At 36.2% G+C, this 27,657-nt stretch overlaps 1 protein-coding gene across 1 annotated transcript in view; it reads left to right on the top strand.

Moving 5' to 3' along the window:
• Positions 1–27,657, top strand: part of KAT6B (K(lysine) acetyltransferase 6B) — a 99,836-nt gene that overhangs the window by 43,895 nt on the left and 28,284 nt on the right. The window contains exons 2-11 of the mRNA XM_010000748.1: positions 3,071–3,179; positions 9,255–9,370; positions 9,497–9,578; positions 10,558–10,690; positions 14,211–15,139; positions 16,049–16,170; positions 17,752–17,867; positions 19,049–19,190; positions 20,361–20,522; positions 22,232–22,325. Of these exons, the coding sequence (XP_009999050.1) occupies positions 3,071–3,179; positions 9,255–9,370; positions 9,497–9,578; positions 10,558–10,690; positions 14,211–15,139; positions 16,049–16,170; positions 17,752–17,867; positions 19,049–19,190; positions 20,361–20,522; positions 22,232–22,325 (2,005 nt within the window). The remainder of the gene's footprint in view (positions 1–3,070; positions 3,180–9,254; positions 9,371–9,496; positions 9,579–10,557; positions 10,691–14,210; positions 15,140–16,048; positions 16,171–17,751; positions 17,868–19,048; positions 19,191–20,360; positions 20,523–22,231; positions 22,326–27,657) is intronic.

Below are 27,657 nucleotides of genomic sequence, written 5' to 3'. Positions count from 1 at the left end.
AAAGTTCTCCCCTAAGCCCTAAACCGTATCTACCAACACCACATCCAACAGCATGTTACTGGGTAAGCATTATTCAGGCCTATCTTCAGTGACAGAGCAGACACCACACTCTTAAGGTTTTTGTAACACAATTAGTTAATGTACTTCTTAAATAATACATGAAAAAATATTTTCCTTTTAGACTGATGTTGAATATTGAGAGAAATATTACTGGTTAACCTGATATGAAATATTGCAGTGTTGAATAACTGGCCATACTAGCTTCTGGAAGAGATTTAATGGAATTAAACTTCCTGGTGACTAACAATTGTTTTTCACAAGATAATGATACTCTACTGGTGTATTTTAGAAAGTAGTGATTACAAGATACAGGTAGAAGATAATTTTTGTTTGGATTATGTTCTGACCCAGTCAACAAACCAAAACAAAACCACAAAGAAGTCCAAAATAAAACCTGCTCAGTTTGCCCTAATTCAGACAGTTGTGAGCCAGAAATTAAGCTACAATTATGAATATTTTTTACTTTGACTGCACAAGCTAAAGTGCAACATGAAACTATGTTTTGTTTATTATGCTGACAAGAATTGTGTTCTTAACTTCCAGTAGCTCAGAGATCAGACTCAGTAATACAGCCATTAATGTAAATGCCTTCAAAATATGTACTGGAGCCTATAAGCTTCATGAAAGTTTCTGTGTGAAGTGGTAGGATTTGAAAGTTGTCTATTATTAGTTTTAGTATGGGAACATCAGTTTTTGTATCCTTGAACTGCCAGCAACCTTTGGCCTTTATTTTACCTTCAGTTAAAAGAAAAAAAAAAAAAAAAAGGGAGGAGGGGAGTGTGAAATAGGGAAATAAATTGATGTTGGCTAATGGCCATGCTTTTTCCTAGAGCAAGAAAATCTTGGAAAGATTAATGAAATCATGGACCTGGATTTGTTTCATTACATGAATGATATGTGATGTTTTATAAATGATTTATCAGAGAGACCATTTTTGAATTGGCTAAACCACTACTGTATTAAAGGGAAGGAGAGAGGGATGGTTGCCAAGAGGAGATTTTTACTGGATTCCATGGAAAGAGTAATCTTTATTTTAAAATGATCTGTATTAAGCTTTGAATAGTGGTGAAGAAATGTCAGCAAGATGCTGCAAGTGAACAGTTGTGTTTCAATAGCTCTGGACCATTTTTCTGCTGCTGATTGTTGTTGTTCCTTATTTTTTTAACATCTTTTTGCTCCAAATACAATTCTGCTCAAAAGTATAATGATGAGAGAGATCTTTTGATCTCTTACTGACAATAATAGTAACTAACTAATTTTCTTTTATTTGTATATGCATTATTGTTAACTTACAAGTGAAAAATTCTGCAGGTAATTGGCATATTCTTTCCCACCTATGGAATTGCTGATGTAGTTTGATGCTATCCTGCCAAAACTGACAAAAAAATGCCAATAGTATTTTTTTTTTTTAGATTTTTTGAAGCATGACTAAATTGGAAATCTGCCAGTTTTATAACTTCAAGAATTTGGTCCCAGTAGCAGTTCAGTATTTCATCTCTCCGTAGAATCCATAATGGAGGTCTTAGTTACAAGTAGTTTCTTTTTGTGGAAATGAACAAACATCTCCATACTTAAGAAAAGTTTTTGGCTCTGGTTGTTTTTTCTGTGTATCCTTCAGGGTATACAAGCATGACAATATTACAGTAACTGGATTGTGAACAGATGAACAGTGAGCAGATCTTCTGGGGACTAAGCTTTTAGAAGAAGTACTATGTCTCAGGGTATGTTCATATGGAACTATTTGTAGGCTAGGGTAAGGATATATGTGCTCCTCATGGCTGGGTAGGACAACTCTGCTGGGGTCTGTATTCTTTGGAATCTGATGCTTGATTTAAGATCTGATCCTAAAGCTCAAAACTGTAAACCAAGTTCCGGTATTCCTGTATTATGTTCTGTTGAGGTATAAGGGCATATCTACGTACAACCGATGCCTTCTCAAGAATGCTCCGTTCCTCACTTTTCAGAACTGTAATGGAAAGAAGATTCATAGGTCAAGTGAAGATAGTCTGCCAGCATTCCAAGTACTGTGGTGTAGAGTGGAAGCATAAAAATGGAAGGTGAAATAAAACCAAATAATTACTTTGATATGTAAAACTGACAGCATTGCTTAACTAAATATGAAAATAATTAATTTGCAAAAGAAAGTTACAGTTTTTGAGTTGTTGTGATGCTACCTGCTGGTTGCCATCTTTGAGGGCACTGTTTTTTGAGTATCCCTCTTGAAGACACAGTTGCACATGATTTTATTTGTTACAAATCTGTTTACAGGTATTTTTATGTAAGGATTAGGAAGATCAGGAAGTAAATTTGCATCAGTTCTTAATTCTTTCTCTGAAAAGGTCTGTGTATTGCTTTCAGATATTGAAAGATGCGCATGTTTTTTAAATTGCAATTGTGTATCATGCGGCTCATCAGGCTGGACTTGCTAATTTTATCTATTGAATGCAGTATTTCTACCCTAAAATGGTAGTTTCAGAGGGAGATATGAGTTGTATTCGATGGAAAAGCAATAAAGTATGTCTTGTATTTAAGGGGTTTTGTGAAAGTTGTTTTCTTGTGAAAAGGAACTATATTCATCTGTAATAAAGGCCATTTTGCATCATAATCTTTGAGCAGTGTTACATCTGAAAAATGTGATTGTCTTCTGCAGATGAACTTACGTGCTTAAGAATAGTGTCTTCAGTTCTAATTTTTCCTCATTTTTCTTATCAGTAGGCTTGGGGAGGTTTACATGGATTAGTACACAATTTAAATTGACCCATAATAAGCTTTGTTATTCCAAAATTAGTAAAATAGACTTATGTCTTGATAATTAATATCTGGTACAACAAAAAGTCAGGTAAAAAGTGATTTTTCTCAAGTATATGAGAAACAAAGGACCACTAAGAAGGGCTTGCCTGTTTTTTTTAAGACAAATCTTTATATTAATTTTTGTTTTCCTTTTTTTTCCTTAATCAAGCTAATTCTGTCATTTTGGTTTGTGTTTTGTTTTGTTTTTTTTTTAATCTAGCCTCGAGCTGATCCCATCCCCATATGTAGCTTTTGTTTGGGAACGAAAGAATCAAATCGTGAAAAAAAACCAGAAGAGCTGTTGTCCTGTGCAGACTGTGGCAGCAGTGGTAAGTTGTCTGAATTTACAAACACTAAAATGTTTGTCTGTTTTAAAGGTATTGAAAATATTTGAAACTTCTGAACATCATCCACTTTTTGTACTTAGATTGAGAACTGAAACAAAGAGGAGAGTGTAAGAGAAAGTTTGATTTTATATTTTTTTACACTAAAATGCTGTCATCTGGATAACTGCAAATGAGAGGTGTAAATTAATTTCCATGCCAAAAGTATAGATCTGCTGAGTAAATTATTAGGGAAACTGCACTTGTAAAATATCTGAATTCTGTTATTGTTTGGGATCTGTTTGATCTGAAAACTCAGTTTTGAACTGTGACATCAAATGAATTTTGAAAGAATTTTGCTTGTGTGGATTTGTAACATTGAAGAAGCTGAGGAATAATAATAATAAAAGAAGACTATAGCAGTATTTGATACTGTTGCTTGTTTATCCAATTCATATGAAAATAACTATTTTTAAAACCTTCTTCTAAAGTGGGAATTTGAATAATAAAATGTTAAAGCTGTCAGGCACCTTTTACTTGTCAGGCATGGGACAACGGTAACCTACAGAGATCATACAGGTACCTTGCTCCTGTGCATTGCAGCAGCTCTTGCAGACTTCATGTGGCTGTTGCGAATGCAGGTGCTTCCTGTAAAGTTAGCAACTAGGTTAATTTTGAAAATGAAATACGGTACCACACCATTGCTTTGTCCAGTGCTTGTGCATGGATGATACCAAATGTGTTCCTTGCCTAGCTTATTCCTGTTTCACAGAGGGATTTTGCTAAGAAACTTGGACAAATCTCTATAGCAATTGTATGCCACAAAGCATTTTTTTCTGGTGCAGCTGTAGAGTTTTGCATGTGAAAATCCACTGATCAGTTCAGCTGTTCTGAAAAAATCCTGTGTAAAATAGCTTTATGCAGGAAGAAGAGTTATTTGGCCAGCATAGTTTGTCAGTTGAGTAGTCTGCTTTTGTTTAGCTGTCTTGGTGAAAAAAACTTTTGATCCTATAAGCTTACAGCTGCATTGGGAAGTAGTTTTGATAAAGCTTTGCAAGGTAGAGAATACCATCCCAGTTCTAAGACAAAATAGCAGTGTTGAATCACAGGCTGCAACATCCAACTGCTTGGTGCTACTTTTTTGCGCTGGCACATCGTTGCCTATAAACTGAGTCCAGGAACAAATGTAGGTGAAAGACAAGAAGGTTGATCAGTTCCCCAGTCCTAGTTCACTGCACAGCCATATACAAAAATCTGTGCTAGAGTGAAAAAGGGATGTGCTCAGGAGGGAAATGAGAGGAGAAGTAGTATATTCTGAGTCATCCAGTGCTGCTTTTGAGAAGGTTTCAAGTGAAAGTGTTGTTTCAGTGTCTGGAAATTCAGAGTCCATGTGTATAACAACTTTGTAGGTGTGCTGAATATGATCTGTCTTGGTTACTGTGATAGCTATATAAGTACTTGAGTAAAAATAAACCAGCATGGATAAAAAATGTTTCCAGTTTATTAGAGTATGCTTTTAATTGTATGCTTCTGAATCTGTCACCTTGGACAAATTCTTAGAATTTTAGCCAGTGTATTTTTTTAGTACATTTAAGTGAATGATTAAGCAATGAAGTAAGTGGCTTTTTCAACCCAGTATGCAAAAATAAATCTCATAGATTTAAAACTGTCTTCCTTCAGTGGTTTACAGATTTCCTGTATTTTTAGTAGGAATTGTGCTTGGTTAGACTCTGATACACAACGTTTACATTAACCACATGAATTTAGAGAACAGCCACTCTTCTGTTGTGTAATAATCCTCTGGTAGGTCTAAGATGCTTTAGATTTAGAAGTCTTGACTTTCATGCATCAGCTTCCATTTGAATTAACACTGATACATTCTTTCTGCCTCATTAGGACTAAATTATCTTTAATTAGTTCCTCAGATGTCTTAGATATAATGAATGAAGTGTTAAGCCTGCCATTCAGGTTTCTGGATGCTTAAAATTTAGCTACTGATGCTTAGCTAAAAAAACCAAAACAACAAAACCAATCTCGATGCAATTTAAAAACAACAAAATGTCACTCAAGTGGAGGTTTATTTTAATTAGATTTACAATTTTGCACATTGTGGTATATCTCAAAGCTGGTCTTGCTCTCTAACAGGCATAAAAGAAGTTGCATGTTGCACACAGAAGAAAATTGTTTAGTTGATCAGAGGTTAAATTGCAGTGCCCACTACTTACATGTCTCTTCCTTCATGTTTTTGTGCCAGTTGCTTATGTCTCTTCAGGTAATGCTATGGCATTCTGAAAGCAGAAACTATCTGGATATCTGCACATTTCATTGCTGTTAGTCTTTTGTTGTGTTTGGGAGTATTTGGGCAGTGGAAATGAAATGTACTGCTATGTCACTTTGCCCAGGGCATTTCTAAAGGACTAAGATGGGGGATGTCAGATGAGAGAAGACAAATCATATTACAAAAGCAGATATTGCTCCTCTTCTTTCTTTTTTCTTTTTTTCTTTTTTTTTTTTCCTCTCCTTTTTTTTTTCTGTATCTTCCGATTTTGCAAAACCTGTACATTTGAGAACTGGAATCAAACTGTACTACTTGTTTCCTAATTGAGAGGTGCGGAAGCAATTAAACAGCTGCTGCTGGCAGATTTTTAAAAGGGTGTTGAAGTTTTAGAAAGATGAGAAAAAAAAGGTTGAGTTAATGGACATCTATAATAAATACTTTTTTAAAAGGGATGAGGGAAATAGCTAAAAGTAGAATACCTGTGGGTACTATCCTTTCAAAGAAATAGCTAGGCTGAGGAGGCAAGAGGGTTACCTACCTAAGGTGGGTAGGTGACGCTGGAGAGCAGAAAAAAAAAAGACATCGGAGTCAGGTCAAGAGGCACAGGGACAGAAAAAGTTAGGAAGCTTTAAAAATAAAGGAATATGGGAATTTTCTTGATTATTGCCGTCTGTGGGAGGATATTGACTAGTTGAATAAAATGAATGCTAAGAAACCTGCAGGTGGGAAAATCTATTGCTTGTCCAAGATAGGTGCACTGATCTTCTGTGCTCATCCTCTGTGCTAAACACACAAAACAGCAAACACGAGGGGTTTTTTTGGCATTATCTTATAAATTAGTTCCCATTGGTATCAAAGTTTAAAAATAACTGGAGATTTTAGCATATGTGGTTTAGCACTGCACAGAATTGTTGTCACTGATATAATGCTTTTTCTTTCAAAAGTGATTGCTTTGTGAAATCCCTTGAAGAATAAACAAGGCCCAAATTTGCAATGAGGAGACAAAAGTGAGCAAGTTAAAGGAGTTGCCTTCAGTCACAAAGAAGTGTTTTAACTTCCTGACCTCTCTTCTCTTTCTTCCAAATCAACATCTCACAAATGTTAACCTTTTCTAAATGGAATGGATCAAAATTAATTTTAATTTTTAATAGCTTTGTTTTAAAGTAAGCCTATATCTATTCCTTCTGGAAATTGCCACCTTTCAAAGTCTAATTTCCAGTAATATTTTAAGTTTATGTGCTACATTAAAATATTGATGCAGTTGAAGTTTAAAAGAAAGTCAAGTGATTGAACAAGGAGAAATGCCTATCGGAAACTCTTCAAATTAGAGATAGATCAGGTGTGGAAAAACTCTTGGCAGGTATATCAGCTTTTGGATATGAAGACAACTTGTTCTCCACTTCAGTTTAGATCAGTTAGAGCCAAAATACAGATTCTGAAGCCATAAACATGCTTTTCCTCTTCAGCTCTTTAAAACTTAAAGCAACTAGCTGTAAAGTCACTGGAGGTCACAGTGATTCCATTTAACTGACTATATAAATTTGTTAGACTGTGAAAGTAGTTAAATGGAGTCCCTTTTAAAAGCAACACCTGTGTTGATTACCTCTTAATGTCTGATAGGCATTACCTTTTACTTGTTATGTTTGCACTATGTCAGTTTTGTGTCCAAAATTAGGAGTGCATGTATTATCAGCTATTAAAGAACAAATCACTGTATGCTACTTTGAAATTTGAAAATTTCTATGCTGTCTCTGCTAGTACATACTCTAGGAAAGTTGGTAAAAGAATGTGACAAATGCATAGTGATAAGTCTCATTTGCACTGTTTCTGCTTCTAGTTATTTGTGGCTCAAGGACTTGGAGTTGAAGGTAGAATCTTCATATTTAATATCAATATATTCTTTTTCTTGAATTTTTGTTGGATAGCAAACTCTAACACTTAAGGATATTAACGAATATAGTAAGCTGTGTAATTCCTTGAATGAGAAATGCTATGTTGATAGATAAAAGAGAAATAAAGTAACCCTGTTAAACCTAATCTCTGCATAGTTACCAACCAGTGAGAATGGATTTTTCCTTCTGTTTTTACTTCAGTTACTTACTTAAGGCAAAGTTAAAATCAACAATTCAAACCACAACTTATTTGCTCCTTGAAGTGAATCACTTCTGTGCAGTGTAGATAACTGGAATTAAATGTGCTTATATGGAGATAATAGGTTTATTATTACATTTTAATGTGTTAATATAGTTGTTAAGTCATGGTTGATTAAATAAGTCTTCCTGTGATATTGATTATTAGTATCAGCCACTCTAGGGAGCTTTTTCAGTCTTAGGAGATTTTTTTTTTTAAATGAAGTACTTTTTCAGCTTTATTAGAGGGAATAGTGTAACACTGAACTCGGCTATGTCGTTAGAGAGTATATTTGTCACTTTCAAGAAAAATAGTCACTTAAAGTACATACTCAGTTTTAACCACAAAAACGTATGCTAGGAATCAAATAGCAATGCTGGTTTTAGTATCTTTAAATTTATTATTGTTCTTTGTGAATATATTTCTGCATTTTATGTTGAGAATATGCTATATTTAGACAATTAAAGTTGTCTTTTTAAAGTTAAACAAAAAGGGGATTAAGCCATGGGTATGCACAAAGAAAGGAAATAAAATCTGAAATTTGCCATTATTAAAGTGGCTTTTGATTCCATCAAACATCTTTGCCATCATACCACAGTCCATTAAAAGATGAAAATAGCAGATGCTCATGGATTAGCCTGTGTTCTTGTTTACTGTGGTTTAGCTCAGTCTTGGACTCAGAAACAGTGGTTGTAGAGTCTGAATCGCCATAACTAGACCATTACCTAAAAATAAGCACATATACAGACAGTCAGAAGAAAGCATCCTTCATGCTTGTTACATCACTGCAGCCATCTCTAAGTGCCGTGGCATCAGGGATTCTTCTCTCTATGACAACTTGTAGGTTCATGTTCTTGATAATCTCTAAATATAACACTGGCAAAAAGTTTTGCCCTGGGAAGGTTTATCCCTTCCTATTTAGTAGTGCTTTTATCCTTTCTGGATTAAGAGGTACACTCTAAGATTGTTGAAGACAAGAAGTAATCACTGCCAGTATTGCCTAAGGTGTTGTGTATGTTCAGTTGTCTGATACCTTGTATTAATTGCAAGAGCCATGTAGGCCTTCTTGGCTACTTTGAAAAGAGGATGGTCCTGCCAGAGAATAAAATAGACTTGCATGGGAAGTGCTAGTTCGACTACTCTTCACATAAATCACCCTTTGCAGTAGGCTTTTCTTATGTCAATTGTCTGCCTAATCTTTTTTTTTCCTTCTTACTGCTCTGACATTGTTCTTTGTGTATAATTAAGTAGTAAGTTGGAATGAAAAATGCATATAATTTGACTGAGTTTCTCTGGTAGATAGCTAGTCTATTGAGAAAAATAACTAATACGGTTTTATCTGAAGATTTCCTCTGTTTATGTTACTTTTTTCAGAACCAATGACAGTTTAATATGCTATGGAAATAATCTGAAAATTAAAATTCTATTTCAGGTGCTTGTGTAGGCCATTCACAGGTGTCAGTTAGCAGAAGTCAACTCTCTACCTCTCTTCATAAATTACTTTTATTGCACTTATTCTCTATATTTGTATGAAGTAGACAAGTTAAATATGCGAAGCTCTGAAAACAGCTGGTGCTTGCAGAGTGCTGATGGTGCTGGCTACATCCTGTTGAAGTTAAGAATCAATGTCACCAATCTTAAATCTCAAACTTTAAATATTTTGGTTTTTTTAGGACATCCATCATGTTTGAAATTCTGTCCTGAGTTAACAACAAATGTGAAGGCCTTAAGATGGCAGTGTATTGAATGCAAGACATGCAGTGCATGTAGGATCCAAGGCAAAAATGCAGTAAGTTAGACCTGTTGTTATCTGAGTTCTCTTTGTGCTTAGTACATGTGCAAATACAAATAACTTTTTTTCATCTTCCTCTTCCCCTCCCCACCCACTCTAACCCCTCCCCCTGCCCCCCTTCAGGATAACATGCTTTTTTGCGACTCCTGTGATAGAGGGTTCCACATGGAGTGCTGTGACCCACCACTTTCCAGAATGCCAAAAGGTGATAATAAAAATGCTTTTAATGAAAATACTTTCTTTCACAGTCTTTTCTCATATTAATTGACCAAAAGGTCTTAAGCATGTTAATTATCTTTGCATTGGTAAACAGTATTATTTTAATAATGTCAAGCCAATAACTTCATTTTTCTTTACTGTTTTCTTGAGGGGGAAAAAAAACCAAAACAAGTAAAGGGCTGTGGTCAGTTATCTAGATGAATTTACTGTGTATTGAGTTGTTGGCTAGTTTATTGAAGGTGAAGTTTTATGAAGGCTGTTAAAATGTTTGGACTATATGCATTGACAGAGAAATCCTTAGACCAAGTGGAAGAGCCTTCTTCTTTGTGGCTTTTGTAACAAACAAACAAAACACCTGTGTCTTCAAGTTCTCTTATATCGAGATTTCTGATATATAGCACCTCTTACTCCTACTCTCTCATTTTTGTGGCTTTCTGTATATAATTTTGAAGTGACACTTGAAGACTTTTTCCAGCTTTTTTTCAATTTCCCACATCCCCAGCCTTATCTATAATAAGTGTTCAGACATGGTAATCTGCTGATAAAGGGTCCCAAATTCAAGTTGTTGTATATTAAAATACTAGATGACACCTAGGTATGTTTGTTTTATTTAGTGCACTGTATCCTAGATTGTTTTGTAACACGTGTATGATTTTTACCTGTGTTAATGGTGTCTGAAGAAAGATCCTAGGTACTAAATGGAGCAACAAGCTGGAAGAGAAATTCTTCTAGAACTCATTTGCTCACAATCTTTTCTGTGATCCTCATTGCCTCTTTTTTTCTCCCCTTTCATGAGCATTTTGCTTTTGAAGTATGGGTAGAAGTGGATCACTTTTCTGATCTCTTCTCTACATTCTGTTCAAAAGTCAATTTGTTGACCTTGTGTAGTTGGCATGTATTTTGGTTGATGCCTACAGTTCAGATTAAATACACTGTGTACAATTAAATTTTTCTCTTTTATGTAGGGATGTGGATTTGCCAGGTCTGTAGACCAAAGAAGAAAGGGAGAAAGCTACTTCATGAGAAAGCTGCCCAAATAAGGAGACGATATGCAAAACCTATTGGACGACCGAAAAATAAACTAAAGCAACGAATGTTGTAGGTGTCTCTTGAATATTTTTTTTGTTCATGTTTCTGAGAAAATAGATAAGAGTTTGATGCAGGTTCAACTACAGTTTTCAATTGTATTTCAAGCTGGGAAAGCAGGTGATGAGTTTTCTTATGTATGCCTTTCAGCCCAAAGGTTAATAACTTCCTAATTATAGTGGGTACCTTTTGTGTCATATCAGAAGGCGATGAAAAACACCTCTTGTAACTTGCTTTTCTATCCCATAATTTTTAAATGAAACTTGCACCTATAACAGGTGCAAATAAAAGCCTGTATGATAACATATGCCATAGCTATTTTTTAAAGTATAACTGAAAGTAACTGAGGTATGTACAGAATCTCTACTAAGTGGGTAATAGTGGGTTACTTATGTCCAAAATCAGGAGACTGTTCTGCTCGAAGTTCTATTCAAAAATTTTTAACTAATAAAAGTAATTTTTATACATCAGCAAACTATGCAAGTACTACAGAAATTCTCGTTTCAGTAATACTCTGGAAAAAATAATACTTTAATTCTGCTGTTAAGCTGCTACTGGTTACTAGAGCAAGAGGTTGCAGTTCCTCATGATTCTCAGGAATGTGTTGATCTAAGATGAGAGAGTGCTGTAATTCTTCTGACATCTGTTTTTCCAGGGAGCACTGCAGTTGGACATCTTAAGGCTTGGTTGGAGGATTTTTTAAGTAGTGTACAAATGCTGAGTTGACATTGCACTGAGTGTTAAACAGGAACAGATTCTGTGTTAACTCCAGTAGCATGTTGCCCTCCATCACATGTTCCTATCCACATATGCCTTTCTTCTCCTTCAGTTTAACTATCTGGCCATGTCAACTCAGCAGCTGAAAGTCTTCCTGGCTCTACCTACTACTCATTCTGTCCTGCGGCTATTACCCAACCATTTTTCTCTATAGTCTAAGCACGTCAGGTATTCTTCAGAGTTGCAGGATAACTGCTGTAAAACTTCACATTTTGCAAAGTAAAAGTTTCTGGAGCCAGTGGAGGCAACATGTAAAAATGGAAGGAAAAAAATATACTCACAGTACCAGAGTACAACACACTAGCTGAGTTGTACTTGGTGCTGAGTAGCTTGCTGTATTCTCTTTCCCGTCTCTGCCAGGATCTCTGGTCTTGCCTTTTTGGATTTTGTCCTAAAGTTCAGTGTATGTTGCTCTAGGAAAGTAGTACAGGACAAGGATGGAATGTGGTGCTACATGCAAGTAAAAGATGTGGTTGCACCGGCTTATGAGAATGTGCTGTTAAAGAAAGAGTGGGTAAAATGCTCTTTAACTTCTCTATTCTCCTTCTGACTTAAGAATTTAAAAGTCATTGAAATAGCAATATAACTTGCAGTGTTTTAATGGAAATATCTCTGCATCTCTAGCTACACCTCTGGCTCAAGCTGTATCTCTTGTTTTTACCCCTTTTAAAACTCCTAAGCCTTCAACTGGATTAGGGTTCAATACACTAGTAATATTTTACTTCTCTAAAAACATGGGTTTAGCAGGAATGTCTGTCTGGTACCGTAATTATGCTGCTTCTCCTTCCTCATATATGCAAAAGAAATGTTGGAAAGGTTGTGAGGGTTTTACCGGTTTTGTTAATGGGGTTCTGAGGTACAACTTTTAAAATAAGTGTCATGCTGTCCTGGTTTGAGAGAAAGGATGCAGGAGTTCTCTCAGCACTGCATGATGAATATTTTTGTAAAGATACTCTTCCCTTTGTAGCACGTGAGCCACATAAACATGTTAGAGAAGTACTTGGGGGAGTACTTTGTATAATTAATATTTGAGATACTGTGGGCACATTTCGTTACTTCAATGCCTAATAATATATTTTGACAAGTATTCTTGTTTTGGAAAATAGTGTTTAGGAGATTGGATAAGAGACTTCCTCATGGAATCCTATTTAAATGTTACCATGCGGTATAGAAGACAAAAGTGTCTATCCATAAAAGTGTATGGTCATATGGAATACAGGAAGGTTAGCTGATGTCACTTAGTTCTTTTTGTGTAGTACAAAGAAAATCTGTCCAGTCATACTGGAGTAATTTTTTGCCTGTTGGCCATCTGCAGGAAGCCCTTCAGAGACAAATTACGATGTAGGATTAACTAAAACCAGATGTATGTTGGCCTCTGGCACTGGTAGTGATTACTACATCTGGTAGTGAGAATAGGTCTTGAGATGGACGTAAGCTTCTGGCACCAAAGGATTCAAAAGACTTGGAAGTTTTGATTTTGTTGCCTCTTAGGAGCTGACCAAATTTAAAGATGTATGAGTGGAAAAGGGGCTAGTTCTTAAACTGGTGGGCCCTTGGAGTTCAGTAAACCAGATGGTAGCCCCAGGCTGTTCAGACTCTTAATTAGAAGTAACTTGTTGGAATTAATTACTTTAGCATCTCAATTAAGAAGGCAAAAAACTTTCCACAGCAAAGTAAATAAGCTAACTTCAAAGAGCAGGATGGAAAAGGGAATGGAAGCAGTTGATGCAAGTATGTAGTTTTGTTTGGATTTGCAGTTTGATCATGCCTCCTAATACCTTGCTTTTACTGCAAATATTTTTAAACAGTCTGTTTCTATGTACTTAAAATACACTACTCTTCAGCATTTCCTTTACTATTGTTCCTCTCTTCAGTCATTAATAACCAGCTAAGCCTGTACTTCTTCTGTCAAAAATGTTGGGTTTCAGCTTACCCTTTTTCTTCCTAGCATTTAAGTAACAGTCATGGCTCTTCCTTCTTGACACCTTCCATGTTAGACCTGATTGGTTTACAGCTTTTCTGCAGGCACCACTTGGTGTTACAGTTTCGCTCTTTCCTTTGCTATTTGTTTGTTTTATGTTGTTAACATTTCTAAAGAAAACATGGTCTATTTCTTTGGTTTTGTTGTCATGCTCTTCATAAATGACCTCATTTTGCTTTTAGGTCTTCGTAGATAATTTTTACTACTGGTGTTGACATACGTAATCCAAAGAGTGCAAGAAGAAATAGCAGTTTCTTGAAAACTGACTGTATTCCTTTGAAGGACTAACAGACTTTCTCTACAGTTTAAGCAAGTGTAGTCTGAAGTTAGGTGTTCTAATATGCAGTAATTTGTTAACACATATATGTCCTTTGTGTGTGCAGTAAACTTTGGTGGTGGAGCAGTTACTGTACAAATACACAATCCACTGATGTTTTTCTTCGAAGAAGAACACTTTTGCCATGCCTAAAAGTGGTTGCGGATGTTGTATACTTGAGAGACCTTGCTATCCCAGCTGCTTCTGTTTATATGCACTGTGGACTGCCTTTTAAAGAAAAGGGGGAGGGCGAAACAAAAAGAACAAAAAGAAAAAGGGGAAAAAACAAGTTGGATGTTATGTCATAGTGTGAAATGTATTACAAAAGTGTATGTTTTATCAGTTTCTTTCAGTATTATTAAGTACAGTGGCATAAGTAGCTGGTATAAACTGTAGTACTGTTTGGCAGCAGTTACAGATTTTTAATGCTGATTTTTATTTTCCGATTTTTCACATAGGTCTGTAACCAGTGATGAAGGATCCGTGAATGCTTTCACAGGAAGGGGGTCACCTGGTAGGGGTCAAAAGACTAAAGTCTGTACCACACCTTCATCTGGTCATGCTGCATCTGTGAAGGATTCAAGCAGCAGATTGCCTGTTACAGACCCCACTCGGCCTGGTGCCACCACCAAAATCACCACCACCTCCACCTACATATCTGCCTCTACACTTAAAGTTAACAAGAAAACCAAAGGGCTCATTGATGGCCTTACTAAGTTCTTTACACCATCACCTGATGGTCGCAGATCACGAGGTGAAATAATAGACTTTTCAAAGCACTATCGTCCAAGGAAAAAGGTCTCTCAGAAACAGTCATGCACTTCTCTTGTGTTGGCTACAGGTACCACACAAAAGCTAAAACCTCCACTTTTTTCACTTCTTCCCCTAACCCTCATCTCTGGTCAGAGCCCTGGTTCACAAAAATCCAGCACTTCTACTTCTAACTCTCCCCGAAATTCTTCCAGTCGGTCGAGCATATCTTCCTTTAGTAGCTTTCCTAATAACAGTCAGCTAAAGGGTCTCTTTGATGGACTCTCTCATATCTATACCACTCAGGGACAGTCTCGAAAAAAGGGACACCCAAGCTATGCACCACCCAAGCATTTGTGTCATAAACCAGAATTGCCTTCCACATCAAAGTCTAATATCCATTTCTATGGAAAAAAAGAGTTTAGGAGTAGATTTATTTCTCATGCCTGTTCTTCTGGATGGGGTGTGTCTAATGGACATGCTTTTAAAGCAATTTCTCATCTCAAGAGAACAACTTTAATTAAAAAGCACAGAATTCTAGGCAGATTAAGGTATAAAATGACCCCTCAGATGGGTACCCCCTCACCAGGGAAGGGGAGCTTGGCAGACGGAAGAATTAAACCTGATCAGGATTATGGTAAGCAAAGGTCAAAGCGCCAACCAAATCTGTGTCCCGTCCAAAACCAAAATTCTTTTGTCACATAGGTGTTAGCTATTTCTCTTGTACTTACTTCACTTTCATATAAAAGCAACGAAACTTTGACCTTTAATGCTGACTAAATTTCCAAAACATTTTTTTCTGACTAATACTACACCACATTTTTGTTACTTTTTGCATCTGTGGTTACACTGGGAGCCCCAAATGCCTTCATAGTGTTGCTTATCGCTGTGTAGTACTGCATGAGTAGCCACTTCCATGCTACTTACTTTTTCCCTTCCTTGTCCCTTGCCCTTTCTCTGGCAGTAGTGCTGTCATGATTGTGTGCTGTCAGTGCTTATAATGGTGGGCATTTCAATTCATTTCCCTCTGCTCCATTGCTTTTTCATGAACAGTTCCATCCTTCTGCAGTCTCCACAACACTTGATTTTTACTGCTGTGCACTACCTTATTTATAATTACTTTTATTTAAGGAAAATATATTTATAGTGTTTGAATGTAGACTTAGCTTAGCATTGGTCTCCAACTTTTAAAGGCAGCTTTTTTCTCTTATTTTTGTTTTTATGTAGTAGAGTATACTGGAATTCATCAGGTGGCATAGTCCTATTGGTAGAATATACTCCTTCTCATGAGGTTCAAAACTGATTTAATACAACTGGACTGTAAAGGCTTGTTCAGACAAAAAAAAAACAAGTTCCAAAATTAGCTCCGGCAATAGCATCCTGAAAAACAGGAAGGGGAAAAGTTTTCTTTTCTGTTAATTGGTAATCCCAAACAAGGAGTCATAACAGCCATAGTTGCTATGATCTTACTTAGGATTATCACACTGGTATGTCATGTGTAACCTTCATGTCTGTAAATGAACTTTTTGCTGGTTTTAAATAACAGATACTGAAATCAAACTAAGCATCAAAGAAGAAAAAACCGATGTACTTCTGGTGGGAAGCAAGGACACAGTTACACAGGAGGATTTTGAAGTATTTAAGCAGGCTCGAGAACTTTCCCTAGAGGTAAGAATCATGTTGCATAAAGTGTAGTTACTTTTATAAGAAAAAACTCAGTTCATTTTCATATGTCTACTAATCTTCATTTTTAATGTATTCCATTTGACCTAATACGTCATGCTTGCTGTGAGTTAAATTTGGGAGACATATATACAGTTTTATTTTCCTAGATAGGAGACAAGGCATCACACTGGAATAGGTCAGATGATAAGTGACACTTGGGATAGATTTTGAAAGATACACTTGAGCATTTTGGACACAAATATCTATACCACTACCACTAATAAAGCACAGATGTTAAGCATAGCTGACATCCTGGTCAGGACTGACAAGATGTTGGTGGGTAAGACTGTGCATTATGTTTTCCCTTTCTGGATAAAGCAGCCACTGTGAAAGGTAAGTCTGTCCCAGCAAATACTGCTTAGTAGGAAAGTAGGATTAGTGAGTTCATAACTTCATTTTGCCCAATGATTTCACATACTGAGTTTAGGTACTTTTTCTAGAAGTGAAAATATTTGAGTTGAATCTGACTAAAGCTGTTTATACCAGCTGGTATTAATGCTCTTCCTTAAGGTGTGTAATGATAGTATAAAGCTTGTGGAGACAGAGCTGTGTTTTGGTTTGTTGGTTTGTTTTGGTAAGAGAGCTGGATGCGGCAGCTGAATCTTCCTATAGGAAAGCACATTTGATTGTTCTTTGTCCACCAAAGTATCTACTAGTGTCTTTGAGAATCTGGGTCACAAAGGAAATGAATGTAATGTTTCCTCTGCTACTTGATATAGAATTGCATAATAAGTATATTCTGTACTTTTTTCAGTGATGGAAATATTTTAAATTTTTTTCATGTTTAGTGTACAAGAACTGACATTACCTGCTGTGGGTCAATGCAGTTACTTTTTTGTAGTCTTTATTCAGGGTGTGTTAAGCAAACTCAAACCAGGTGTAAAGATTCAGCTTAATTTTTAGTTTGTACTTCTCTTTTCTTGGGGAAGTAGGTCCCACTTCCTTTTTCCTTTGTCTTTCATATGCAGTCCAAGAACATTAGGTGGTAAGATTTCTAAAATTTGTGGCATTTAAATTACTTTTTTCCCCCCTCACCTCTCTGCTTTTTTTGGTATCTTGCCAGCCTTTTGGAGTCTAGCAGTCATTTTCAGATCAGCTCAACTTCAGTATGATAGCCAAAATCAGTGTGTGTGTTTGTTGACTGCTGCAAACTAAATTCAAGGACTCTAGAAGGTCTCTGCTCATGTCTTCTCCTTCATTGTTTTTACAGAGGGGTAGCTTTGAGTTTGAACCAGAACTCTAGAGACAACTGAGGCAGTTGTGCCTCTTACTTGGCTGGGTCATGCACCATCTGTTTGTATGCACTTGTCAGCACTGCTCACTTCATATTTAGTTGTTTGGTGCCTTGAAATAAATTTTCTCTGTATATATTTGACTTTTTGCAAAGTCTGTCCAGGTTGGAAGAAGTTATGCAACTGACCTGAATACTTCCGTTTTCTCATGCCTTTACTGGCTGAAGTTGATTATAAAAAGCTAACTTTCCCTTTCCACTAACTAAAATTTTGGATTTATTGCACCTGACAGAAAATCGGATGTAAAAACACTGGTGAAACAAGTGGGCGATACCCTTCAGTGATTGAGTTTGGAAAATATGAGATCCAGACCTGGTACTCTTCACCTTACCCACAGGAATATGCAAGGTAGCTACTTATCTGTGTTGCCATACTTTGTTGGAATTTTTACTAATGCGACAATTGTTATTTCTTTTCTTCCTCTTTTGTAATTGTTTAGAATTTACAACTTTTAAAGGTAGATATGCTTTTGTAATTATAAGCAAGAACAAGGATTTGTGGTTTTTTTTAACTAGTTCTAATCAAAGATGCACTAAAAAGACTGATTTTTTCAAGTCCTGCATGAACATAATCTTGCAGTGTGTATTGGGGTGGTTTGTTTGGGTTTTGTTTGTTTCATTGTTTTTCTGTTTTTTTTAAATTCTTGCAGGTATATCCAACTTCTGGTGACTTTGAGCAATTAAGCTTGTTTCTCATGGAGAATTTTTTAAACTCCTTTTTCTAGGGACCAGGGAGAAATACCAACACACTAGATAAATAAAGTCAAAGTCAGCAAGTTGTGGCATCAGGTTTTCATTTCTGACTGCCTTGGTCAGGACATACCTTGGAGTTGGGCAGAGAGCATGAACTAGTGTGTGAGCTCAGCAGATGTCAGCTGATTTCTGCATGTGCTGAAAACAAATGTGTTATGAATCCATTGGATCTATAGCACATGTGGAGATTTTTACAGCTGTATGTTTTTCAAGCTCTACTACTATAGCAAGTAACCAAGTTATGTGGTCTGTTCCTTTGGTTAGCATTATTGTAAACTGCCTTTTCTCTCCATCCCTGTCATTCTTGTTATCTTCTTTGCATAGTGGCAATGAGGGATATACTGTGAATTGGCAGTATAAAAGTCAAGGGCTAAAGAAAGTGTAGAAAGCATTTCTGTTTTCTCTTACTGCCACTGCTTTTATAATTTTAATATTTTTATTTAATCTTTTTAATTCCTTCAATAAAGACCACAGCAAAAGTTTAGGTAGAGTATGGGAAGGGGGAAGTAACTGGGATCTGCTGGAGGCTGGGTCATGAAACATCTGACCACAGTCCAACTCTATTGAATTAGGTTCATTATGATTTATTTAATCTAATCTTTCCTTATTTTCCTTTTTAAAGGCTGTTGTGGATGTTTAATTTAGTTGATTTAAGCAGCATGTACTCATGGTACCTTCAATTTAAGTGGGGAAGACCTTTCAGTTTGTGCTAATTTTTTGTTTACAGGATTCCACATATTTTTTTTGTATAAAATATCTTTCTGATTTTTCATGCAGATTACCAAAGCTTTACCTGTGTGAATTCTGTCTTAAATACATGAAAAGTAAAAACATTTTGTTAAGGCATTCCAGGAAATGTGGCTGGTTTCATCCTCCAGCCAATGAAATCTACAGAAGAAATGACCTTTCAGTATTTGAGGTAGGTATTTCAAAATCCAAATTTCTGAAAGTAACCAGTTTTAATATGTTACAGACCAGCTGTAGAACTAGAGAAAACTTTAACATACTTAAATAATTCCTTGGAAATTATTCTGCTGTAAAAACAAGTCTATCTTCTCTGTCCTTTTTCACCCTGCTATGTTATTTCACAGCTGGAACTTTCTTTACTTGTACTTCAAGCATTACGCTACCTCTTAAGATACTTTTGTAGCATACATCTTAATGGGGACTACAATAGAAGCTTTTGACAGGATTGCATTTACCTTCTCAGCACAAGTACCTCTTGCACCCATTCATTTCAGGCTACTTGAGCTTGTGGATACATTTTTTTTTATAATCTGCATTATATCCTTGGGACATGACTTCTGTTAAAGTTTGAGCTTTTAAGGATATCCTTGACAATAGAATTCTGTATTTCAATACTATGCCTGTATTTTCTGAAGCTATACATTAACCTTCTCCACATTCCTGTATCTCAAAGAGTAGTTACTGATTCCATTTACAGAAAAGACTGATGGGGTATCTAGGACTTCTTTTGAGGGTGTTTATCAGCAGTAGTATTTAGATGTGTTAATCAATAACTTGTTTTTAATTGCAGGTGTCATAAGATTCTGCTTGAAACTGGTGTTTTCATGTTGTATAAATGCCTGTGTGCTTGGTCCTTGCCATTGTATGTTCAAACAATAGTAGATACAGTCTTAAAGTCCTTACTTAGATTAGGACAAGATCTTAGTATTTGGTTCACTTGTTTGTTTTGGTGATATTAAAAACCAAAACAAAACACTGTCTGCATCAAGATTGTTTCCTTCCTGACTTGGGCAGTTTTTATAAAGTAAGTCTGCCAGCAAAAGACTTAGGTCATAAATAGAATTATCTTTCTTCCTGTCAAGAAACAAAATTCTCCTAGTCAGTCCGAAATAACTTCTGTTTTCTCTATGAGCAGGTGTTAAGAGCTGTGCAGCATAAAATAGACAAATTCTGCATTCCATTCAATTGCCATTCGCTACTGAACCTTAATCTGTGTTGTGGGGTTTTTTTCTGTAACAATGTCTTGTTCATGTTTTCTTCTAGGATATGACTGATTGAAAAAGTTGTTTTGTCATAACATGTTGGTGGCATTGAAAATAACTGCATCTGTCTTGCTTTCTAGGTTGATGGAAATGTGAGCAAAATTTATTGTCAGAATCTTTGTTTGTTAGCTAAGCTCTTTCTGGACCACAAAACCTTGTATTATGATGTTGAGCCGTTCCTCTTCTATGTCCTTACAAAAAATGATGAGAAAGGCTGCCATTTAGTTGGATATTTCTCTAAGGTAAAAAAAACAAGTGTTTTTTTAAACATTTCTAACGTGTTGCTCTCCTTAATATGTGTGTCAAGTTCAGGAGCTTAAAATCTTCTCTATAAATCTAAAATATAACATGCATTTTTTCTAATAGAATCATACTTTCTTGTCCAAAAAACTGATGCAAATTGATAAATTTATGTGCATTCAACCACTTGCATTGGAGTTTTTTTTGGTTTAGTTGTGGGGTGTTTTCTTTGTTTTGGGTTTTGGTTTTGTTTTGTTGGGTTTTTTTAGTTTTGGGGTTTTTTGTTGGTTGTTTTTTTGTTGTTGTGTTTTGCTTGGTTTTTCTGGGGTTTTTTGCTTGGTTTTGCTTTTGTTTTGTTTCTCGTAGCATGTATTGTGGTTTCAGTTGAAAATTCAATCTTTGTTCTCCTCCTACCATTTTTGCAGTAGGTATAACAAATTTAACTTCTGAAAGTGCTAAGTATTTGAAATGTTCATGTGTTTTCATGCTTTTAACTGCTAGTGGTTCAAGCCTGGCCATTTAGTGGATGTAAATGGCCAGCTGCATTCATCTCTTGTGTACAGTCTAATCTAATGCAGTTATGTCAACTCTGATATAGGCAAGTATTTTCTAATAGATTTATTTAAGGTGCTTCAGGTGCTAAGATGAGTCTTTGTTCCTTCTTGCTGCCAAGGATGCATTTTCTTCCTTCACTTCACCTGTGTTGCTTTTGGCCAGTTTGTTTTTCACATCTGGTGATCATGAATGTTTTAACTACCAAATGTTAGAGGAAAGAAACTTAAGATCAAGTTCCACTGAAGTACTGAAATTATTTACTGAATTGCATGTGTGCTATCCCATGTCATCACTCCCTCCCTGCCTGTGCATGTGTGTGCTCTTGCTGGCAGAAGGGCTCTGCCTGAATAAAAAGACCTTGCCATGAAGTGAGCATTGTATTAGTAGCAGTCTTGAGAGTTTATTTCGCTGTGCTGTAGAAACTAAGAAATCTTGCAAAATATGGTATAGGTATGTGCTGTCACAGCTGAAGAGATGCTTGGAAACCAACATACTGGCATGTGATCCTGCCAATGTCGTTGCTGGTCGGGTGTCATCTTATGTGTGGAGGCTGAAGTGATAGGTAGTGTCTTTAACTAGCCATGTGCTTGCCACACCTTCTTGTCAGTTATGCTGACATGGATGTTTTTGGTTGATTTGTTCAGCATTCTCTTAATTTGGATGCTGGTGAGAAGCATTCAGCTTTGAAAAAGTTATATGCCTCAAGTAAGACTTTAGTTCTTATGGGACACTATATTCAGTCAGAAAGAGAAGACAAAATAAAGATGGAAATGAGCAGGCACTTGGTGTAGAAATTACACAAAGTACAACTTCAGCATGTGTACAGATACTATTTTTCACTTCTATATCATGACAAAATGGTCAGTGAAACAAAAATAGTTCCCTCTTCCTTCTACCTTCCTCCTTTACAGCACTTAAACTTCATTACACTGTTTAGACCATGTATTTTTAAGATGCCGAGTTGTTGATGAAGAGTATGTTTGGTACTTTATTCTTATAATTAAATATCAATGTGGAGTTATTTGACCTTGGTACTGACCCCATACATCTATTCTGCTTCCTTATTGGGATATTTTACAAGGACATTGGCAGGTGCAGGCGATTGCTCACTTCCATCAGTGCTTTGACATACTTGATGTGTTTCTCTTTCCCACAGGAAAAGCTTTGCCAGCAGAAGTACAATGTCTCCTGCATAATGATCATGCCACAATACCAAAGGCAAGGATTTGGAAGGTTTCTCATTGATTTCAGTAAGTAAAGTGTTTTATTTATGCTTGTGATCCAGGGAACTGATGACTGTTGTAAGAAATTGTAACACATTAAACTTCATTTAACTAACTTTGTTGTTTTTATTAATAGATAATGGGATTTCTGTTTATATTTACATAGGATAGAAAATCTCCCTGAAGTGAAAAACTTATTGCTGCTCTGTTATTGTACTTGAGGAAACTGAGAATGAATCTCTTAGCAGTAATATTAGCTCACAAAGCTATTACCCTGAATGAATTGTCTAAATTACTTCCCATTTTGCCTTGCTCATTAGTATAAGAAGAGGCAATTATTTGTGATTAAAGCTTAGAAGGTGTTAGTCCAAAGTATTCACTACCTTATAATATTTCTAACTTATATCTTCTTTTAGCTAAAGAATTGCTTTAGTTGAAGAATTGCTACGTAAAAGGAATGTATTTTGGTTTTTGTCCTGAAGTTCATAACTGCCTTAATGGAAATAGTTACCAAAAAAGCCTAGGTGCTCACAGCTATGTATATACTCGCTACTTGTCTGACCTGTTAGAAGGCCTCAGGCACGCTTGTTTAAATGTAGTGGGGTTTTTTTCTCCAAATCTTTGAGCTGCAGTGAAACTGAACAAAGTCATCAAAAGAAACTTGTCAGCTAGGCATCCTCAGTACTACTGATTTCAACTTTCTACTGTAATTTAGAGGGAGGGTAAGAAATTAGTGTGCGTTGTATGTGGTTAGTTTTCATTATTATGTTTTTAAAAGTGCTGTGGAATTGCATTACAATAGACATAGTTAAGATAATAGGATAATAGTATTCCTGACCTGAAGGTATATGCAAGAACATTAAAATGCAAATAGAATAAACATTGTATTATAGCAGCAGGACAAAAACAATAATTTGCAACTGTAGAGTTGTCAAGTTCTGTGTCTTGGAGTTCTACCCAGAGTGACTACACTAGAGCTCATAAAGATACTTAATATGTCTCATCATTCTATAGCTTTATAATACAGTCTTCACTATACTCTGGTGAGTTAGGTGAAGATGCTTCTGGACCACTTAATTCACCATTGAAATGTAGCTGTCACTGGAGCACAACTCAACAGCTGTTCCATTGTGTGCCTTCTGCAACCTTTTAGGAAATGCAGCATGAAAGAACTATGGCACATTTCTGGAACTGCAGAGTGAACTTGAAGCTTACTTAGGTAGAAATTGACCTTTTAGGTTTAGGATCTTTTCTTGCAAAAGGACATGGGGAACTCTTACTGGGCACAACTGGTAAGTGTACTCATAGGCTTTTTCTTTGGTTTTTATTCTGTGATGTCTTTCAAAAAAAGCACTCTGAAGAAACATCCTGGTTGAGTTTGCAATAGTTATGTCTAGAAAACTGATGGGACAGTAATGAAACCTGTGAATTCCACAGAAGGTCTAGATATGGATATGCTGTATCTCTGGATCTGTGTTCTGTCTGTTACTGTACCATGTGTTGCTTAATTTGGAAAAATCAGTAGGGTGTTCTGTCCCTTTAGGCCTGCTGGAAAAATCTGGAAGCACATTGGGTTGTTTGAACCATTAGGATTTCTGTGATGTCTTGCAACATGACCTAGTAGTATCCTTAGCTTGAAGCTTATTTGGTGCTATTCTTACACCTTTCTTAGCAGATGTGTTCGTTTAACAAGTATAGGCTGCAGCTGTATACATGCTGGGCATTGTCCAACTGCTTTAATGCAGTTGGTTACCTTTCCAGTGTTTTCCCTTTACCAAGAAGTGACTGAGAAAGACAAGCTTTGTAGTGAGTGAGGTGCAAACCAAATGAAAAGTAGTGAGACAGAGGTTGTGCTTGTGGTTATTTTTCCTCAGGTATAGAAAGGAAAGTAAGATTTAAAGACTTCTTTTACTGGGTTGTATTTATATCTTTCTGCAGCATGGAGGTTGAATGCCATTAAATGGGATTTAGCAAAACCCTGGTTATTAGTTTAAACTTAAGCAGAGTAAATTTATAATAGCTTGAAATATTTTCTGCCAGTAACATTACAATAATGTTCTCAGAAAGGTCTTGTAAAATAAATTTTATGCATTTATTATGTGGATAACACATCTAACCTGCTCAATTTTGAATGCTGTGAAGCAATCACTGATGCTTTCCTTCTTTATAAAAGCAACCAGAACAGTTTTTATACTAAAATGATAAAAATCTTAACCAAGCAAGTAATTTTCAGAAAATGGTACTTGAAACCACAAAAGTGAAGGTCTCAAAAACTGTGCAAGCAGTTGACTGCTTACATTACTCTGCATATATCTCAATGCTTGCCAGTTTGAAAGGCTAGAAAGAATGCAGTCTTAAGCCACTACACAACTTCTAGTATGGCAGCAGTCTGGTGAAAGTGCAGATTGTGGTACAGAATTTGCTTCTGTTTTGGTAAGTGTAATGCATTTGTTTGTTCAAATTGTGATGCTTTTTTTTTTTTTTTGTGTTGAACTAATTCAATCTTTACAGATGAGTTTGTGGTCATCCTATGACTTGCAAAGTAAAATGAATTACTTTATTCTGCTAAAAGAAAAATACTATTTTTTTTGTGTGACAATCTATTTTTTTTACTTTTTTTACTAACTGCATTTAAATGTAAAATAGAAACTGGTAATAGCATTATTTCATACTCTGTAGACACCAAAATAAAGCTTTGTGTAAAGTCTATTTATCTCTTTAGAAATCTATAATCTCACATGTGGAAAAGACATTTATAGGAAAAGTGCTTTAACTTTTCTGAGAAGAAAGTGTGCTGTAAAACACTTGGGTTCTCTAGCATGATCATATTCAGCAAAAATTTCACATGTGGTTTTCTGTGTTCTTGGTCATTGAAACAGAAATGTGTTTTTTTAAGACACAATATATGCATTTGTATCTGTTCTGGTTCTTAAAGCCTGATAAGATTGATTAAAAAAAAAAAAGTTGTGTTTTGACTGTGAGAAAAACTTGTTGGGCTGTCAGAAACTGAAAAATGATAAGTTCTAAGTTGTTACCAAGTGGTGAAACCGTTGATTTTTAAAATTACATACTTAATACTGCTTAATTTTGCTTACTTCATTTGACTGTAGTGTAAAATCAGTGTAAACTGTTTTGTTTTTTAGAAGCGTGTCATACTGAAAAAAAATGGTTTACATTAAGTCTTTATTTCGTTTACAAAATAAGTATGCTTTACTAAGTATTATTTTATAAGTCTGCTAATTTTTCACATAGGGAACCTAATTTTTACTTGAAGTGTATCTAAATGCACAAAAGTAGTTCCTGAAAATGAATACGGGTCTTAATTTGCTTGTTCTAATTATGCTTTCCTGCCTTTTACAGTACTGATAATTGTTGCCAAACTTCTTGGGCTTGGGGCTTTTTTTCTGTTTTCAATCTCTTGTGTTCTGTGATGTTGACTGGATTGTGATTGCAGGATGATGCCTGAAGGAGAGGAACTGACTTAGGCATGAATCTCTCATTTTTGCTGTAAATTAGATTTTGGCCAACTGGACTCCAGTTTAAGTTGATCTAGAAAGAAAACAGCAGGCTTTTACTGTATAAGGTTCCATTCTGAACTTGTTTCACTTTGTGTATGAGTCCATTTGCAGTAAGGCACAGCCATCATTCTTGTTACAGGGATTATACATAGTAGCATTTGGACAAGTCTTTGTATCATAGAATTACAGGGTGCTTTGGTTTGGAAGGGACCTTAAAGATCATCTAGTTCCAACCCCCCTGCATGGGCAGAGACACCTCACACTTAGATTGGGTTGCTCAGTGCCCCATCCAAACTGGCCTTGAACACTTCCAGGGGTGGGACTTCCACAACTTTCTGGGCAACCTGTTCCAGTGTCTTTTCTTCATAATATCCAGTATAAATCTGCCCTCTTCCAGTTAAAATCTATTACTGCTTGTCCTGTTGTTAAACACCCTTGTAAAAAGTCCCTCCTCAGCTTTCCTGTAGGCTCTTCAGGTACTGGAAGGTTGCTGTGAGGTCTCCCTGGAGCCTTCTCTTCTCCAGGCTGAAGAACCCCAACTCTTAGCCTGTCTTTGTAGGAGAGGTGCTTCAGCCTTCTGATCATCTTTGTGGCCCTCCTCTGGACTTTCTCCAGCAGCTCCATATCCTTGTGTTGGGGGGTCCAGAATGGACGTAATAGTCCATCTGGGGTCTCATGAGAGCAGAATAAGAGGGGCATAATCACCCCCCTTGACCTGCTGGCCATGCTTCTTTTGGGACAGTCTAGGATACAATTGGCTTTCTGGGCTGAAGATGCACATTGCTGGCTCATGTTGAGCTTCTCATCAATTGACAGTCCCAAGTAATTTTCCTGAGGGCTGTTCTTAATCTGTTCTGTGCCAAACCTTTAATTGTGCTTCGGATTGCCCCAAACCAGGTGTAAGACCTTGCACTTTGCCTTATTGAACTTCATGAGGTTGGCATGGACTTACCTCTCAAGCCTGAGAAGGTGTCTCTGTCAGTTCAGCCTGCTTTACTGTTATGTTTTTTACCACTTTTGCACCTTCTCTATACAATAAGTTTTTCATTACTTTCTTGATTTGAGCTCTCTCAAAGCAAGCCTAGAATCTACATATACCTTCTCTTTCTGGTTGTTAGCTGCCATGCTAAAAATATTAGTATTTCTTTATTTGGCATATCTCACACAGGGTTCAGTATTACTAGAACAGAATACTGCAGTATTTCATATTTGTTTTCTGTAAGCTTGAAGCAATCTTTGATTCACACGTCTTCATAAAGCTCATTTCCTCACAGTCCCATATTTTGGCTTACTGAATTATGAATTCCATGCTGGAGGTCCAGCAGCAGTTGGAGGAAAAAAATGTAGATGACAGTATTAGGGAAAACCTTTCCAACTGTGCTGGCCAGTCTATTGACGGTTCATTTGCATCACAGTAATAACTGGATTCGCTGAGGAGCAAAGTCCTTGATAGCCTTTTGTTGTTTATCTCCAGGGTGTTTCTGGTCCAATTGACTGTAGCAGTTTCTTTCTCCCCTTCAGAATTCCTTCTTTTAATTTGGTTTATCTGTTTATTATGCAATGATTATTCTAGTCTGAGAGGAAACCTGTTTCAATGATGCTGGGATTCTGCTGGAGCTACCTAAGATGTTTGTTTTGTTCTGGGAGGTAGGAGGTTTTTTTCCCGCTTGTATGTTTGGGAAGTTGATGCTGACTTTTGTCCTTTTGTATAGTTTATTGTGTACAACTTTAAATGGCTTTTTTTTTTTTTTTTTTTTTTTTCCCCACCCCCAATTAGCTTGTACTTACCCTTGATTCCCTTCTGGGATATCTAACTCACATTTTTCTTTGTTAAGAGATCA

This window comes from Chaetura pelagica, unplaced genomic scaffold (genome assembly GCF_000747805.2).
Source record: "Chaetura pelagica isolate M959 unplaced genomic scaffold, ChaPel_1.0 scaffold166, whole genome shotgun sequence".
NCBI classification, from domain to species: domain Eukaryota; kingdom Metazoa; phylum Chordata; class Aves; order Apodiformes; family Apodidae; genus Chaetura; species Chaetura pelagica.
The sequence above is the reverse complement of the archived record's forward strand: the minus strand, read 5'-3'. Positions and strand labels throughout refer to the sequence as shown.